This window comes from Sorex fumeus, unplaced genomic scaffold (genome assembly GCF_029834395.1).
Source record: "Sorex fumeus unplaced genomic scaffold, SorFum_2.1 ptg000043l, whole genome shotgun sequence".
Lineage (NCBI taxonomy): Eukaryota > Metazoa > Chordata > Mammalia > Eulipotyphla > Soricidae > Sorex > Sorex fumeus.
This window is the reverse complement of record NW_026606100.1, coordinates 31,345,122-31,364,106: the sequence shown is the minus strand read 5'-3', so window position 1 is coordinate 31,364,106 and position 18,985 is coordinate 31,345,122. Positions and strand designations below refer to the sequence as shown.

At 55.3% G+C, this 18,985-nt stretch overlaps 1 protein-coding gene and 1 pseudogene across 1 annotated transcript; both read right to left on the bottom strand.

Annotated features, from left to right (window-relative positions):
- Positions 1-1,354: 1,354 nt before the first annotated feature.
- PPRC1 (PPARG related coactivator 1) lies at positions 1,355-18,777 on the bottom strand. The gene is given in 13 exon segments (XM_056120510.1): positions 1,355-1,751; positions 2,028-2,179; positions 2,448-2,569; positions 2,679-2,745; positions 2,843-2,992; positions 7,576-7,633; positions 8,600-8,653; positions 8,922-10,572; positions 10,574-11,779; positions 11,867-11,968; positions 12,059-12,205; positions 14,299-14,487; positions 18,586-18,777. Coding segments are annotated over 13 exon segments (4,155 nt in total). The 5' UTR covers positions 18,739-18,777; the 3' UTR covers positions 1,355-1,647.
- LOC130029988 (uncharacterized) lies at positions 12,868-13,032 on the bottom strand (annotated as a pseudogene).
- Positions 18,778-18,985: the final 208 nt, after the last annotated feature.

The following is an 18,985-nucleotide window of genomic DNA, read 5'->3' as shown; positions in this document are numbered from 1 at the left end:
TGGATTCTTTCCAGGTACGGCATGGGCTGCAACAGAGAGCTGGGAGTATCTCCTGAGAACTGCGGAGATAAAACAAACCCCATCTCACCCCACCCCACCAAAAAAGTAGCATCTTTGGCCCTATCAAATCAGGCTGCATTCTAAGAATTTTTTTAAATATTTGGGAGGAGGGGCAGAGAAACAGTAGTGATAAAGCATTTGCCTTGCTACACACAGCTAACTGGACTGTATCCCCAGCACTGCCAAGAGTAATCCCTTAGTACAGAACCAGAAGTCTTGAGTACTGCTGAGTGTGCCCCCAAACACATTTTGGTTTTGTAAACACCCAAGGGTATGCAGGGGAAAATGCAGTGCCAGGGATCAAGACCACAGGCAAATCATGCACTCAGTCTGTCTCTCCACCCACCCACCGTTTTTTTGCCACACTCAACAGTTGTAAGATTCATTACCTGAGGTCCTAGCAGTGCTGTGGCCCACTCCTGGAAATACTCAGGTCCTATGCAGTAGTGTGAAGACTTTGTGGGCCACACCTAGAGGTGCTCAGGGCTCACCCCTGGCTCTGAGCTTAGGGATCACTCCTAGTGGGGTCGGGACCATACTGGGGTACAGGGGATCAAACCTAGATTGGCTAAGTACAAGGCAAATACCCTATCTGCTGTACTGTCACTCCAGCTCCTGAACCCAGACTTCCTGGAATGCAGTACAGATGTAGAGCCCAGGGCTCCTGGGTACAAGTATAGTTCTTTGAACTAACTTCCCAGATTCATATGCCCCCCTTTTGTGGGGGTGCTGGAGAGAGAGTCATACTTACCAGTATTCAGCAGTTATTCCTAGCTCTGAGCTCAGAAATAATCTTGGCAGTGGACAGGAACTCAAACCAGGGTTGGCAGGATACAGGACAAGCACCTTAATCCCTATACTCTCTGGCCCTATCAAATGTTTTCAAGTTTTTTGTTTTGTTTTGTTTTTGCTTTTTGGGTCACACCCGGCAATGCACAGGGGTTACTCCTGGCTCTGCACTCAGGAATTAACCCTGGTGGTGCTCGGGGGACCATATGGGACGCTGGGAATCAAACCCGGGTCGGCCGCGTGCAAGGCAAATGCCCTTCCCGCTGTGCTATTGCTCCAGCCCCAAATGTTTTCAAGTGTGAGAAGCAGCACTCTAGATGACTGACAGCAAAGTCACTGTCACATTTTAGTTCTAGTTTTGTATTTAAATACAATAACGTTTTGAACCTGGCCAGAGGTATTCTTAATGAACTTAACAAAGTTACTGATACAGGATGTGTGTTCAGGAAAAAAGTATGTGTGAAACTAGCACCACTGAAAGAAGCACAACACTCAGGTTCTTTTGAGTTGATGTTTATTAATCTGCATAGTTACTCAGATGTTCCAAATACTGGGGGCACCCCACAACCCCAATCTTACACAGGAATGCAAGTTAACTTTTTTAATGCTTATTTAAAAAAAAAAAGAAAAGGAAAAAGAAAAACCCCTTAAAAATCTGATTTAACACATTTTTATTTCACTTTTTTCCATTTCTTTATAAAACAGTCATTCCTCACTAGCAGCTCTCCCCCCTATGGTGGGGGAGGGATGAGGCTGGGCACCTCCACAGATAAGGGAAAGGGGGAGAAGAGCCCAGGGTTACCTCCTGAGGTTCTTCTGGGCCTGTTTCAACAATGTGTCAAAGTCAAGAGAATCAAATTTGCTCTTTACAGGAGCTGGGTCAAAATCTTCCCGATTGGAGTCTAGAGAGAGAAACACACACACACACACATACACACAAACTCGAGAGTGTTCTTCCCAACCACGGGTCCTCAAAGGGCCCAACCCAGTAACGGAAGCTAAATGCACCCTGATTTTAAGTCAAGGAGAGCCCCCACTTCTCATTTCTGCTCTCATCCCACCTTTTAGATACTTGATGTCTGATGAAGACAAGTCTGCTAGCCTTACTCTCAAAAGGTTGGGAACCCTTCTGGGGAGGAATCAAAGTACAAGGGAGTTCCCGGCCTCCCTCTACTCACCAAGATCAGAATAACTTCTCTTGCAGAACTGCCTGCGGCCCCCAAAACAGAGATCAAAGGGCTGCTCATCTGCTTGCCTCAGCTTGTGGCCACTCTCGATGGCTGCAAAGGCCTCCTCGGCATAGCGGTAAGTGACGAAGCCATAGTTGTCACTGGTCAGGAGGGTGGGGAAAGGACTGGGATGGCTCTCTGGGCACAGGCCACAGAGAAGAGAACGCTCCCCGGGAGAGAGGGGTACTGGGGTGGTTCTCATTCCCCAAAGGGCCGACCTTTCTGACTGTAGGAATGAAGGTGCCCCCGTTGCCCAGCACACATCAGCAAGAGGTAAAGACAAAGTATTACAAAAATCAGCGAAGACAAAAGCATCAGAGAGATGAAGGGACCGGAAAGCACGTCCTGATCACTAGGGCCCAGGCTTACCCTTGGACACGGAAGTGGATGGTGCACTCCTCAATCTCTCCAAAAACAGAGAACCTTTGCTTCAGCTCTGACCGAGTCATGCGGCCAGGTATCTTCCCAATGAAGACTACTCTTCTCTCTTCCTGTGTTGGCAAGAACATTGGGGCACTGAGCCTGCGCACGGGGGGGCAGGTGGCTCTGCTCACGGCACAGGCACAAGCCCCCCGCGCCCGGGACCCATCTTCCACTCACTATTGCACGCTCCTTCTGCAGCACTCTCTGCCTTTGGTAATGGTCGTGTGAACGGTAAGAGCTGTACCTGACAAAAGAAAATGCCATGAAACCCCCAGATGTCTCGAGACTCTCAGTCAGGCACGTGCCTCCCAGATGCTCTGACTCCCTGAACACGTGCTCACCGCCGCCTCCTGTCACTTCTCCGGCGGGGGGATGGAGAACGAGAACGGCTTCGGGAACTGGATGAGGAAGAGGATGTTGAGGAAGATGATGATGAGGAGGAGGAGGAGGAAGAACATCTTCGGGACCGTCCAGAGGAACTGCAACTGGATCTGGGGAATAAAGGGGCCCACAGGAATGCGGGGAGTGACGCCGCTATTCACATACTAGCCTCCCTTCGGCTCCAGGCTGCCGTGCTATCAGGAAGCTCAGGACCAGAGAACAAGCAGAGAAATCTGAAGACCCTCCACAACTGACCTGAGAACCACCTGTTTAGTTTTGGGGTCACACCTGGCAATGCTCAGAAGTTACTCCTAACTGCACTCGGGAATTATTCCTGCAGGCTCAGGGGGCCATGTGGGGTGACGGGGTTCAAACACAGGTCAACTGCGAGCAAGGAAAGCAAGCTAGCCAATGTCCTATCATTCCAACCCTTCACGTGAGCTTTAGATGTAGCTGGAAATATTTCAGAGTGTTTCATAGTATATTTAAGTATGTAACAATGAAATTTTAAAATATTTAACAAGACAGAAAAAAATGGAGGTCTGCGGTCAGAGCAACAGTAATACAGTGGGCAGTGTTTGCCTTGCACATGGCCAACCTGGGTTTAACCCCCAGCACCTCAGATGCTTCCCCAAACCCAATCACTCAGGAGTGATTCCTGGGCACCGCTGGATGTGGCCCAAAAACAGAACAATAAATATTAAAATCAAAATATAAATGGAGGCCCGACACTATTAGAAATGTATCAGATAATGCAGGTCCAAGTTTCTGGATCCCGCTCCCCTACTGTGTCTCAAAGAAGTGCTATGACACAAGAGTAAGTGACTGTGCGAGACCTGCAACAGGGGTCATTTCTGAAGACATGCCTTACTGTCAAAAACCAAAAATTCTTGGGGTTGAAGAGGGTAGTACAGGGCATAAAGCACTCAACTTGCATGTGCCACTGCCCTGCCAGGAATGATCCCTGACTAGAGTCAGGAATAAGTACTGAGCACCACAGGATGTGGTCCCATAACCCCTCAAAAAAAAAAAAAAAAAAACCCAGAGGACAAGAGTGATAACACAGCAGGCAGGGTGTTCTGAGAAGCTTTGAGCACCGCCAGGAATGCAGGAATGATTCCTAAGAGCAGAGCCAAGATTAAGTCCTGAGCATTGTCAGGTGTGGCCCCAAAATGGAAACAAACAAAAAAAAATCCAGACACAAATTTAAAAAGGTCCTCAGGAGCTGGAGAGATAATTCAGCAATTCAGAGGGTAGGGCATTTGCCTTGCATGGAGCCAAGCCCAGTCTGATCTCTGGCATCCCACATAGTCCCTCCAAGGCCCATCAGGATTAATTCCTGAGTGCAAATCCAAGAATAACCCTTGAGCACCTCTAGGTGTACCCCCCTGCCCCCCGCAAGTCTTCAGTAAGTGGGAAAATTTGGGCATTACTGAGAAAAAGGTAGTCCCATGAGACATTGGGCACATAGTAACACCCAACAGACTGCCACACTCTTTAACAGCCATCTATTTCCCACCTTCCACCTTCTGATACAGAAATGTGAAGAATATAAGGAAATCAATATGATCACTGACAATCAGACCCTTCTGGTCTCCCCAAAGCAAGTCTCAGAGAGTTTTAGGTGCTGAGCACAAGCTTTGCATATTGGAGACCACACAGTCCCCTAGGATGACTATAGGTGGCTCAAAATCAAGAACCAAAAAAGAAAAGGGAAAGAAGGATCCCCCCCACTCCCAACCCCGCCCGGGATCTCCCAAGCCTCAGAGGGAAATGAAAGCTAGGGCCTTGGTTTGCCTTTCAACTGCCCAGAAAAGGGGACCACAGAGCAGCCTCAGGGCCTGGAAGCAGCAAAGTCCATCAGAGGGTTGGTCCTCTCAGTGGAGAGGCCCAACAGACCATCGGAGCTCACCTTCGCCACCTCTTGTGTGGGGGGGAGAGGGACCTGGACCGGGACCGGGATGAGGACGACGATGAGGATGAGGAAGATGATGCTTCGCTGGTCTGGTTGGACCCAGAGCTGACAGAGCGACTGCTGCGGCCCCGACGGCCCTGCCAGCCCCGGTTCTGGGGACTGGCCGACCTGCAGGCTTTGCGGTAACAGCGCATTGACCGCTGCTTGGCTGAGGGCTCGGGAAGAGTCCTAGTGTCAGTCCGGCACGGCGAGGCCTCAGGGGAAAGCAAGGCGGAAGGGGCGAGGCACGGGGCAGGGGGTTCTGCCTGCTCATTGCTAGTCCTGTGGTCAAGTGGCTCCTGGGAGGCAGCAGTACGTGGGGGCACTGGGGCAGCTGGGCCCAGGGACAAGACAGGTTTGATGGTGATGTCCTGATGGCGTTTGACATTCCAGCGGGAGCCCACCTCTGGAATGACTAGAGCAGGCATCCTTTTGGGGGGTGTCCTGCTCCGAACACAATAGTCATGGTCCCCGGAGCCCACATGAACTGGACTGGGGCCCTGGGCCCCTTCTTGGAGGCGGGCTGCAGCTGGATGTTTGGCCTCTGTAACTCCTTCAGACTTCAGGGTCCCCTCCTGGGCCGTGGATTTAGGAGATTTGGCTTTGGCCAGCAGAGAGACAGCAGCCAGGGGCTTCCATAACTGGTGGGGAGGGGTGGCTGGAGGGGTGAGCCCTGTGAGGGGAGGGAGGATGGACAGCAGAATGAGATCTGAATCTACACTTCCAAACACGGCGTTAGGGGATCCCGAGACCCCCACCTATCTCACAAAGTACACCAACAACGGTCAAGGGCCCAGCGGCTCCCATGCTGCACTATTCCCTCAACTTCCCCATCATGGCACCTGCAAGAGAAGCCCCGCCAGCTAAAGTCCTCCTGAACCCCTCAACCTGTCACTGCATTAACTTTGCTGGGGGCCAGGGCCTGTGGCATCTAGCTCTTCCTTCACTGGCCCACCCTCCCCACCCAGCACCCGCTGGCCTCTCAGCTGTACCTTGCCTGGGCTCAACCTTGAGATGATCGCCTACCCCAGCGTCCTCTTCATCTGCCTCCCACATTCCTGCTGGGCAAACCCCAAAAGCAACCTGGCAAGGCTTCTCCATGCACAGGATAAAGTCTGAACGGTGTGTCTGGCACTCAGCTGTTATGATCTGACTTCCTACAGACGACTCACCCACCGCCCAGGTCCGTTCACCCAACTCCAGTCAAAACTAACCATTCGCGATCCCCACCCCCCCGAAACAGCAGACTAGTTCTGTTTCTCGCTCAAACTGCTCTCCCTGTTAGAATGCGCCATGGCCTCAGTCTACCTGAGCCCGGTGCCTTTCTCGTCACCTTCTCCATAAGCCTTCCCTGAATGTACGCCTTCCGTCCCAATATGAAGACACAGACTGCTTTCACATTCAACCAAATCCGCAACGTGCTCACTTGTGCGCACATCCTTGAGGCGGAGTATCAGATCTCTGAACTCCCAACACCTACATACTTGGTGCAGAGAAGGTTCTACAAACGTTGGCTGCAGACACTAATCAAAGGCACGAGATCCCCACCCTGAACCCACCTGCCACGTTGGCCAGTTCTGGGGCTTGTAACCGGTCTAAGGGCTTCTTCTCCTGGGGAGTGTCAACGCTGCTGGTGGGGGGAAAATGGAAAGCCTGATTGATTGCCTCCTCGACATCCTATACATCTGCTTTCCACGCAGAGCAGAGGGAGAGGAGAGGAGCGTGGGCGCAGAGGAAGTAAGGTACACACACTGCCCTTATCATTCTCCTCCAGCACGAGAGAGGATCGTAATGACCAAATTGTAGGCGGGGCCCCAACTAAGCGCTGTCCAATCCAGGAGGTAGCCCAACTATATAACTGCAAAAGCACCACCCAATTCAAGGCAGGAGACTCACTGGCCCAGCTCAAACCAACCCGAAATTAACATGTAAGGGAACACGCTGCACAGAATGGGACAGGGTATCATGAACATGAGAAATGGCCTCTCCAGGTTTGCAGATGGAAAATAGGGAGGTCCAGGGCACTTATGTCCTCCAAGGAGTCGGGACACGGAGTCCTCGCTGCCAATCCCCTCCACCCACATCCTTGTTTTCCACCACCCCATGTTGAGCAAACTTCAGATTTCTTAAAGGAAGGAAATACCCAAAGGCATGAGTTTGCCGGAAGGTAAGGGTACATCCAGGCCTTGGCTGGAGGACAACACACATCCTCCTTACCTCCCTACCAAGATACCTGTGTGTCCTGCCCAGAGCAAGGGATGGGGCAACAGGAAAGCTCTAGAGCTGACTGAACATCCCTGCCACAGTGGCATCCAGCAGGCGGTTCGGGAGCGCCAGCTGGCTGCTGACCAACAGCTATAGGGTAATGCCCATAGCCAAAATGCCAGTATAGCCTGACCTGCAATTTAAGAACTAATCTCTTCTTGGAAAAATGCTAAAATACATTGTGTAAGTTTCTGAGCTATGGCCGGGATAAGTGCCATGAGCCCACCGCTAGGGCTCACACCATGATTTATTGAAAATCTGCATGCTTGGTTAATTCCCCATTTCCCCACTTCCTCACGTAATCAATTATAAAAGGCTAGCTTGGGAGAAAGAAATTGGGAGCTTGATCAGAGTCTTGACTTGCTCCCATTCTTCTGTCTCTTTTTCTCACTCGCGCACCCTCTCCCGGTTATCCACGTTGACTAGTCCCGCGGGTCGGGGCAGAGTAACTCACTCGGAAGTCTCCATACTCACCCTGAGTTTCCTACAGCCAAGCTGTCAGCAGGAGCGGGGGGAGGGCACTCCTTTTTGGCTGCAAAAAAACCACACTAGTTAAAAGCCCAACAGGAGGTGGAAAAGTTCACTCTGAGACCCAAAGAAAGAAAATCTACTTTGCCTACATAGTGCACTGGGCTCTCCCCAGCCTTCCCTTCCGGGGGGGGGGGGGGGGGGGGGGGGGGGGGGGAGGGGCGGCACCAGGGTCACTCAGACACAGCAGGGGTCAAAGATTCCAGCAGTGCTGAGAATGGAAGTCAGGACAAGCGCAGCAAGACATGGCTCTCACCCTTGAGCCCCCCACCAACCCCGAACTACTTCCAATCGTCCTTTCTCCATTCAGAAACAGGGTCCACGCTTCGAAATCTGACAAAGTTCTACATAACCTGCCTAAACTGTTCTCAAAGTTCTACATGACGTGCCAAACCATGAGCTGTTCTTGTTTTACAGCTGATTAAATTCTGTATTTTGCTTGATACTACAAGATGCCTTAAACTCAGGTGGGGGTGATTTTGGAAGGTTATTTGCCCCAGGTAAAAGCATAAGCTGATTCAGAACAGGACACAGCATCCCTCACGGCCCCGCAATCCATACACTGCACTCAGAAAGCTGTCCAACCATCCCCCACAGCGACAGCCTTCCAATCAAACCCTCAGGCATTGCTGACCCCTCTGCTTCCATTCACCGCACTCCAGACGAAGTCCTGTCTTTTTGCTAGGTCCAGCTTGAGCACTACTTAACTCAAGAACCCTGCCTCCATTCGAGCCAACTCCAAGCTCCCTGCCCATCTGTTCCTACCTTGCTGAACTGCCATCCTCTCCTGAGCTTAGTCACAGGTGAGCCCTCGTTCCAGTGGGGGGGGGGGGGGGGGGGGGTTCTAATGTCTGAAAATACCTCCTCCAGCTCAACAACTTCCCCCGTGTTTAAGAATCACAGCATGTTGGGCCCAGAGAAAATGCCACAAAAATGTTAACCACCAGAGTAGCCACGTAGGCGCCCTCACCTTCTGACTGCTCAAATTGCTCCAGCAGACTGGACAGGTCTGATGCCTCAATTCCTGGACAAGAAAACCAACATGGAATCAACAAAGTGACGAGTGACCGCAAGCCCCATCACCTCACTTCTCCCTTCACGCTCCGCTTTCCTACAGTACTCAGCAACACAACGCAAAAAGGAAGGCATCATCTGCCCGAGCGTCTGCCCCCCCCACGAACCTCCTCAGGGCTCTAAGGCAGGCCGGCCCCCCAGAGCTGGCTTAACCTTGCCTACGAAGGACAGTCCCCTCCCGTGCAGCTTCTATACCCACAGGTCCACGTGGCACTCACCGATCTCACTGATGAAAGCTTGCACGACATCCTCGGGGCCCTGGGCGCGCGGCTTAGGCAGGAAGGAGAGCTTCCTCAGCCGGGCCGGGTGGAGCGCGGGCAGCTTAGGAACAGTGCTCGGCTTAGGCGTGGCTGCAGAAGCCGCCTTGGCTACAGGAGAAGGTGGCTTCTCCCTGGGCCGGGTCTCCTGCGGCTCCGGCTTCAGTCTCTCAGACTCGGGCTCCTGGACGGCCCCACACGGTGGAGTCTTGCCCGGGGCGCTCTGGCCGGGGGAGGACACCTTGTGCTTCAGAGGAGGTGCAGGCACTGGCTTCCCCTCCACTCTGGCAGTCTCGACGGCTGCGGCTCCCTGCCCAGCGGAGGCTTGAAGGCCTTGGGGAGGCGCCATCGGCACAGGAAGTACACTTTCAGAAGGGCCAGCGGGGGCGCCACTGGACTCCACCTTGGGTGGGGGGACAGCCCTTCCAACGGAAGCCAGAGGCAATGGAGGTGGGGGCACAGCAGGCCAGAACGGAGGGGGCTGCAGTCCCGGGCCCCAGCCCAGGGGCCCGTAGGAACAGCTGGAACTGTAAGGTGGGACTGGGGCAGGGGGAGGTACCCAAGGCACGTTGCAAGTAGGGGGCACAGCATAAGCACCAGGAGTCCCAGACACTAGGGGTACCGTCGGCGGGGGAGGCAGGCAAGGGTAGCCAGAGGGGGCCACGGGGGGGTAACACGGCCAAGGCGGCACAGGAGCATAGTGAGGGTACGGATCAGGGGGCACCGGGAGACTCGGAGGCTGCAGGGGGGGCGGGGGGAGACTGGAGACCCCTTGCCCACTAGCAGGAAGGGGCAGCATGGCAGTCATGCCCAGTCCACCAGGAGGGAAAGGCGGCGCAGAGGGCATCGGGGGGAGCATGGACTGCACGGCAGGGGGAGGCAGAGGTGCGGCCGGCAGTGGCATCTCCTGGGCTGGCATCTGCTCAGGAGTCGTGGAGGACAGAGGCTTGCTCGCGGGTGGCTCTGGACTAGGAGAGGCAGGGCTGGGAGCCACAGGGACAGAGCACGCGCCTGGAGGAGAGACCTCAGGGCTTCTCTGCGCAGCCGTCTTCTTAGTCGGGGCTGTCGGGATGACAAGACAAGGGATGTCTGCCAGCCCCGTGGGGGTCTCCGGGAGGCTGGGCCACTTCCCAGCTGGGGGCTGCGAACTCCTCTCTTCTGCCTCTGCTTGACGCTGCTGCCTCCGTCGCCGGTACTCAGACAGGCTAAGGGGTCGGGGTTTGGCTTCCTGGGTGGGGGCACCGGCACCATTTTCCACCTTCAGAGGACCTGCGGCCTTGCCTTCAGGGACGGGAGCTTTCGAGAGATCTGAGACCTCCGACTCCAGAAAGAACGGAGAGGCTAAACTCGCCTGGGCAGATAGCGCCGCGCCACGACGGGGATCAGTGGGCCGAGACTTGGCCAGTACTGAGTCACCTGGAGGGGGGTCTGTGGGAACAGAGTCAACTGGCATCGGCATAGCCGGGACAGGGGCAACGGGTGGCATGTCATCTGCGATGGGAACAGCCACCGCAGGGCCCACCGCTGTGGAGTCAGTCGGAACTGGGTCAGAGGGGAGAGAATCAACCAGTTCCAAGTCAGCTGCAGCAAGGCCACCTGGGGCGGGGGGCAGCAGGTGCAGGGTCGGTGGGAACAACGCCACCTGCTGTGGGGTCAGCTTCAATGGAGCCAGGTGGCTCAGGGTTGGCTTGGGCAGAGTCCCCCAGTGAGAGATGAACCTGAACTGAGCTGCCTTGGACGGGGTCAACCAGGGAGGGACGGAGGTCTCGAGGACCCTCCCCAGCTGGACTAGCTTGTCTGGCAGGACTCTCCAAGCGGCCGGAACTTGGTTTCTCCAAGGCGGCTGCCCAGGCCCGAGCCCAGGCCCGGGGTTTCCCTCTGCCACAGGAGGCTCCTGCCTCTCTCTGGACTTCTTCTGGAGGCAGGGAAGTCATCTGTCCAGTCCCTCTACACTGCCCGCGAGAGGATGACCTCAGCCTCCTGGAATAGCCTTCTGCACTGGCTGCGGGCTGATCCTTGCTCTTCTTCCTCCTGCCCTTTCTGGTCTTCTGGGAACTCGATGCGGCATTGTCTGGTGCGTTCAGAGGCCCCTTGGGTGCCTCTGGGTCCATGCTGTCCTGGGGCGCCATCAAGCTGCTTAAGTCTAACTTTTCCCTCAGGTCCAAGGACAGACCCTCTTTCTCCAGGCTGAGGGCTTCCTTGGGCATGCTGGCCTCTGTCCCTGACTCCAGTGTGGGCATGAGCAGTTCCAAGGCCGGACCGGCCTCCAGGGCATCATGCAGGAGCCCCGGCTGGGGTTCAGAAGGGATCTGCCGCACCACAACTGGAATCTCCAGGTCACTGCCAGCTGTAGCCGCATGTCCCACAATCTCCAGCACCACACAATCCTCAGGCAGGGCCAGGCCCTCGGTCTGCTCCTGCAGCTCACCGTCCAGTGAAGTCAGGTGGGTGAGGGCGGGCAGGCAGTAGGGATGCATGGCTCGCACCAGTTCACTCAGGGAGGAGATGCTCTCATCCCCAGATGCCTGCCCGGATATCTCTGCTGTCGCTGCCATCTTCTCTTCCTCCTCAGGACAGGCTAGGTGCATGGGGAAGTCTGGAACGCTGCTCGCAGGCTTGTCAAGTTCCCCGGCAAGCAGCTGGTGGCTGAAGCGAGCCACCTCCTCCTCTTCTTCCCCATCACTGCGCTGCTGGGGAGGAGACTGGCCCCAGCGGGGTCTGGTCCTCGAGGGACGCCAACTAGGAAGTTTGGGGGATGATGTGTCCAAGAAGGAGGGTGGGGAGAAGTCCCAAGAGGGATCTGCGAGAGACATTTCAACCTGCCGGAAAGAGAACAGGAGTTAAAAGAGAACAAGGCCTATTCCGCATTACCCTCCCTCTTAAGAAGCCGCAGAGGTTAGGCTTACCCCACTCATTCTACTACTGCCTGTGCTGGCTGCCAGCGGGTCAACTGGGGTGATGAGGTCACGCTCTGGGGGTGTCCGAGAGATGGTGAGCAGCTTGTGCAACTAAGAAAAAGACTTACAATTAACATGGGCTCCCAAAGGCAGTGTGAACCCCTGCGGCCCCTCCAGGCCTCTCCCCCAGCCTCCACTCACAGAGGAGCCCTCTCGGGGTGACACAAGCAGGTCCGAGTCAGGAATGCTATCAAACGGAGACAGATTCTCAGAATCCGCATTGTCCAAGATCTCAGTGAGAGCCGTGAGCAGTGACACCTCATTCTGGTCCTCCAAAGACAACCTGCTCTGCTCCAGAAAGACAACAGAAGGTGGCACCAACATCCCTAAATGCCCTCCTGGACCACCAAGAAGAATCCATCTCTCAGGATCAGCTTAGTCATCTTGTCTGAGAGGAGAACTCCAGGAGGTGTGGCCTCCAATCCCTTGTACCTCCACCCAACACCCCCAAGGTCAACACAGACCTTTCAGAACTGACTCGGGGGACCTTCCAAGCAACATTGTAGGAGCCCTGTCATAACTGGCCAACCTAGCCAGCAGGGTCGGTGCTTGGGCAAGGTGATACAGTGTTGCTTGGGGGGCTCCACAATGTCCCAAGGATTTGAGTTTGGACCGTGCATCTTTGTCATTGTTTTTTGGCAGTACTGGGGATCAAACCCAGGGCCTTAAACATTCAAGGCAAGTGTGTTACCAGTAAGCTACTTACCCTGGCCCAGAATTGAGTTCTTTTTTTATATTTTCAATACACCACTCCTGGAAGCACTTACAAGATCAAGTTGACAGGGCCAGAGAAATAGTACAGTGGGTAGAGTTCTTGTTTGTACATGCCAACCTGGGTTTAATCTCTGGTACCCCACATGGTCCCCCAAGCCCCAGCAGGAGTGATCCATGAGCACAGAGATAAGTGTAAGCCCTGAGCACTTCCAGCAGTGGCCCAAAATAAAAAAAAAAAAAAGACAACGACCAAGTCAACACATAGGAACAGAGCAAACTCCTATTCTGTCTTCTGCTCAAAATCCATTTACTCAACTGTTGTAGGATATGGGACATATCAGATATTAAACTGATAATAACAGGTACTACATTTGACCTTTGCTATGAGGCCAAGAAACAGTAAGTCTTTATTTTATAGGGGCCCATCTTTACAGTGATCCATCCACTGTGGTGTTGGGAGCCATGAAGTGTCAGGGCTTAAACCCAGGGTCTTTAACCAGAGATCAAGCTCGACAGGCTGAGCATATGCTTTGCATGCAAGAGGGTGAGTCTATCCATCCTCTGCACAGCACCATTCCCTAAGCACTGCCAGGAGGAGCCGGCAAGAGGCACCCAATAAGGTCAGGAGTGATAGTACAGCAAGCAGGGTCCCTGCCTTGAACGCAGCCAACCCAAGTTCAACCCCCGGCATCCCATACGGCTCCTCAAGCACCACCAGGAGTAAATCCTGCGTGCAGAGCCAGGAATAATTCCCAAGTAATACTGAGTTTGGCCCAACCCCTCATCCCCCCAAAAAGGGGCACCCAGTCTGATTCAAAACAAAAATTAAAAAAAACCTGGCCCTTCACATCTTAGGTTTATAAGCTCTGCTACCTGAGGTATCTTCCTGGTCCCCAGGATTGAATGTTTATTTGCTTTACATACTCTATCCACGGGCTGGAGCGACAGCACAGTGGGTAGGGCGTTTGCCTTGCACATGGCTGACTCGGGTTCGATTCTTTCGTCCCTCTTGGAGAGCCTGGCAAGCTACCGAGAGTATCCAACCTGCACAGCAGAGCCTGGCAAGCTCCCCGTGGTGTATTCGATATGCCAAAAACAATAACAAGTCTCACAAAGGAGACGTTACTGGTGCCCGCTCAAGCAAATTGATAAACAACAGGAGGACAGTGCTACAGTGCTACTCTATCCACACTTAGAAAAGACATAGTGTTTAACAGATAAACTTGGCTAGGAGCCAGAGAGACAGTTCAAGGAAGTAAGATATTTGCCTTGCCCTCAGCTTCCTCCACTCAAATCCCTGGCACCATGTATGGTCCTCTGAGCTCAGGGTCATTTCTGAGCAGAGCCAGGAACAGCCCGTGAGCACCAGCAGGTGTGGTTCCCCCCCTTGCCCCTCCCCCAAAAATAACCACTTTGGTTAGGCTAGACTTGAGTTCAGATATTAAAACCCTAAGAACATGTAAATCAAGGTCACAGGCAGGGAGAAAGAAAGGCCCACCAGAGTATACTTACATAGAACATAATCTGACAGTCTACAGAGATAAAACAAGCAATTTCAAGGTCTCAAGGCACCCAGAAGCCTGGTTCCGGGGAATCCAGAGCTAGCAAGTCACAGCCACCCATGCAAAGCTACTTCTTAAAGACCCCCATGCCCAGTCCTTGCTTACCTCTCCAAGGCTCCCAAAATCTTCAATGAGGGAGATGAGTGACGCATCCATGTAACTCTGCATGGTCCCCAGCAGTGTCTCATCTTGTAGCAACAAGGCATCCATCTCCAGGTCCTTGTCCCTCAGAGTGGGGCCCAGTCGTGACAGACTGACAAAGCCAGAATCATCTCCTTCCTCTTGAAGCAGCACCTGTGGCAAAAGTCCCAAGAACAGATGAAGGCTCGTGTGTGGGCTGTGGGGCAGGCAGCTGACTGACGAGCCCCCGACACCAGGCGCACAGCCCCCTCACCAATGGGTCAGACTCTGTACAATCCAAACCATGAGCCAACTCCACAACCACAATGGCAGTGTTCAAGAATCTTAAGGGCTGGAGTGACAGTACAGCGATTAGGGCGCCTGCCTTATATGCGGCCAACCTGGATTCGACCCCCAGCATCCCATATGGTCCCCAAGCACTGCCAGGAGTAGTTCCTGAGTGCAGAAGCAGGAGTAACCCCTGAGCATCGCTGGGTGTGACCCAAAAAGGAAAAAAAAATCAAAGTTTGTTCTTGGGAGAGGGGAAAGGGAAAGAAGGACCTTCTTGGACTAGCTGGTTGGGTCCACAGTATATTAAACTGGTGGGGTAAGGAAACCATAAAAAAAGATCAAGCTGGGAGTTGGAGAGAGAGTACAAAGGGCTGGAGTACATGTAGAGAACATGTTTTACATGACAGAGTCCTAGATAGATTCCTGGCATCACACAGTCCCTAATCATGACTGTGCCTGTACCCAGAGACGAAGCCGTCTGATGCATGTCAGTGATAGCTACTTCACTCCGATCTCTCGCTGTTTAACTCACATCCCATCTTCTTCCGGATGACACCTCAGACTCCCCATACTCCTCTGCTCTCTCCTCGCACCTCTGGATCTCCAGATTTCAGTACCACTTGCTTTCCTGGCAGTCATGTCCTGGCTCATCCTCACAAAATTCCTGGGGGCTGGGGATGCAGCTTGGAGATAGAGCACTTGCTCTGCAATGTGTGAAGCCCTGGGGTTAACCCTGGCACAGCAAAATCATGAATAAAACTAGATCTCAAGTTCCTGTGGGGACACCAGGCAGTACAGGAGGTTAAAGCATGACAGGGTCCCTAAGCACAGCATAGGGTTCTCAGCTCAGCCAGAAGTAAGTCCTGAGCATGGCTGGGTGTGGCTGGCCCTGCTCCCTCCCACAAAAAAACAAAGTTCCTCTGGGGCACACGACCCTTTGTATTTTGTTAGCTTATATCCTTCTCCTTTTTGGAAGGGGTGAACTGCTTATACATCCTGCAGGGCTAAAGAGGCCACCAGACCCAGAGTCTGTAACAGAACTGACAGTCATACTAACCTCAGACTCTGCTACTTCAGGCTCTACAATGTAACACACAAGCTCTCAACTGTTGCTCCAAGGACAGAAGTCTCTTTCCCATGGTACCAGGGGAGAGCCGAAGAGAAAACTCCATTCTGCATATGGAGCAGCCCCACCCCACCACTCCCCAAAGAACTAGCAACCCTTTCACCTTGTCAGGCCGGAGCCGCCCGCCCAGGCCTGTCAGGAGTGTGGGCGTGGGCAGGGCCCTAAGTGGCTAGAACAGAGCTGACAAGACCAGCGGCCAGAGCCTCGGCCATCTACTCAACAAAACTCATGAAGCGAGGGCAAGATGAGGCTTCAACAGACAAGCCTTTCTGGAGCCAGGGGAAAGGCCATCTCCTCCAAAGGCGGAAAAGCAACAGGTGTGACTAGGAGTCCTGGTGCCCGGGGAGAGGAGAGGCGAGACAGAGACACTCGGGAGGTGAGGTCTGGAGATGAAGTGGAAGGTGGCAGGGCTGAGGAACGCGTTCCTCCCAGACCTTCACAATCCTGTAATTACGACCAGCATCTGAAGAGCGCCTGGCTCAGCAGATCCTGGGCGAAGAAGGGGCCTGCCCTGTGACCTGTCCTGCCACCTCTCTGACCCAGGCACTGGGCCAGAATCTCAGGGACAAGGCACAGCTCTCCAATCCCTCGCCCCAGCAGCATGGCCCCCAGAACTAAGATCACCGACAGACCCGGAGCAAGTTACAAGCTGCACTGAGGCTCTTCTGGATTCGACCCTGGCCAATTCCTGAGTCTCTTCCTCTATCCTCCCAAGAATATTACTGTACAGTGCTACTTCTATTAGTACTGGTCTGAAAATTCCTCCCTCTGGCTTACAGGGGTCCTGATCGCCCTCCTCCACCTCTTCTGTTGCAGCACCCTCTTCCACCACATTCTAACACATTCATATACAGGTCTCTCCCATTTTGGCCATAAAAAAAAAAAAAAGAAAAAGAAAGAAAGAAAGAAACACCACCACCAAGAAAAAAAAGTCTACCCCCTCCTATAAATGCTCCTCCATGCACAGTCTTCAGGTCCCTGCATAAAAACTAGATTTCCTATGGAGGAGTCTCCATCTATGGGGGGACACCTTTGGTCCACTCACCATCATTTGTCTAGCCCAATAATCCAAGACCCGGATGACAGGGGAACATGCTGGTTGGAGTCTCCTGAGCTTGAACACAGTAGCTCAATAAACAGCTGGCTGATGAGCTTCCACAGACCCACCTTTATGGGGATGGGGGACACACCTGCAGTCTCCATCAGATGACCATGGCACTTGGATTACAGGGAGGACCATGGATCCTTCCAACCTCTCCCATATAGTTCAAGTAGTGCCCTGTCCCACGGGACGGGAAGGGAAGGGAAGGGAAGGGAAGGGAAGGGAAGGGAAGGGAAGGGAAGGGAAGGGAAGGGGTGGTGGGCAGCTCCAAGTTCCGGCCCCAGAGGCCCCAGTAGCCCTTCTGGGGGTAGCGTCTGGATTCATCTGTTAAACCTGACATTGCCTGGCAACCTACTGTCCACCAACTGCCACCCACCCCAAAATGCTTTCAAAGACTCCGCTTCATTCTTTCAAAGAGACAGCAGCAGTTCAGATGAAATCTAGGCACCCCTCCACGCAGAGTGGGGGACAGACTGCAAATAAGGCAAGCTGAAGGCCCAGGGCTGGGGGGGGGGGGCGTGGGGAGGAGAAAAAAAGACAGCTGACTGGATAGAAGCCCCCAATGCAAGAGTTCTGCTAGGGTAGCACAGTTCTCAATGGCCTCCAACTTTTCCCAGCCCCTGGCCACAATGCCAGCGCGCCTTCCACAATGCCCCCCTTCCCGCCGGCATTGTCGGTCCCGGGCATCAGGCCTCGGCAGCCACCGCGGCTGGGAGGGTGGAGAGAAAGTGAAGGGCAAAATGCACGATTCCCTTCTCTTCCTGCAGCTTGTCCCGCGTGTCTGCGGGCGCGCTCCCTGCACCCGAGAATCGCCAATGAGGGAGGACTGCGGGCAACCCCAACGCCAGTGCGGGTGACTCACAAGCCGGTCAGACCGAAGCCGCCACCAGCTCACGCCGCGGCCCCGCCACCCCCACCCCGCCCACCCGCCCCCAACACACGCCGCCAGCCGCCGGGAAGACGCCCAGCACCTCTGCAAAGTCGTCCGACCATCCGCGGGCGGGAGACGCCGCGGGACCCCCAGCGCGAGAGGGGGGGGAAAAGTCCTCCAAGGTTCTGGGCAAAGTTGCGTGCCGCAGCTCCCAGCCCCCGCCTCCTCCGCACCTTCCCTCCCCGCCGGGGGCCCTCCGCGGGCCCGGCCGGCGATGGCGGGACCGGGGGAGACACACCCAGTTCCCGGCAGTGCGGCTCCGGCGCCCGTCCGAGCCGCCGGGCAGCCCAGAGCGGGAGAGCCACGTGGACAGGGCCTCCCCGCCCCCACGTGGACCCGCGGCCCGCTCCCCCCGCCGGGAGCCCAACCCACGTGGGAGCCGCCGGGCCGCCCGGAGGGGGAGGGGAAGCAGACAAGTTCTCCCGGGAAAAATCTCTCCCCCGGCCCCACGTGGCTCGGAGAGGGGGCCCCGCACGCGGGACGCGGGCCGCCCCCCACGCGGCATCCTCGAGATCCAGAGGCCGCCCCCCGCCCCCCCGCCCCGACTCCACGCCCCAGCCCCGGGGCCCCCCGCCGCGGGCCGTGTCTCCCACACCCGCGGCTGCCCCCCGAGCGTCCTCGAGGAACGGCCCTGAGGACCCCGCCTCCGTCCGCATCCCCGCAGCGAACGGTCCGGGGCTCCGCTCGAACCCGGCCCCGCGCCGCGCCGCCGGCCGGCATCGGCTCGCGAGCGCTTCCTCCCTCTCCCGGAGCGTCCACGTGTCACCGCCCGGCACACGCCGTTTCTGCCTGCCAGCTGCGGGCCGCCCGCCAGCCTCTCACCTGCTCTCCGCCGCTCCCCGCGCCAACGGTCCCATAGGGCGCTTGGCTCCGGCTCCCCCAACCGCTGCCGCGGACTCCGCCGCCGGGGTCGGGGCCGGGGCCCCCACTCGGAGGCGGCGCGACTCCGTCTCTCCGTGCCCGGCGCGCCGCCATCTTGGCCCCTGAACGCCCAGCGCAGCTCCGATCGCCGGCGCCGCCTCGCCCTGCCGATTGTGGGGCGGGAACTACAAGTCCCGAAAGACGCCGCCAGACTACGACTCCCAGAAGGCCCAGCGGCGCGACAAGTGCCCGGAAAGAGGCGCCTGGCTTCGCAAGGGCGTCTGGGAGTCGTAGTCGCTTTAGCGAGGAGGCCGGCGGCACGTATTCTAGTCGTTCGGTAATGCTTAGCTGTGTTGGGATC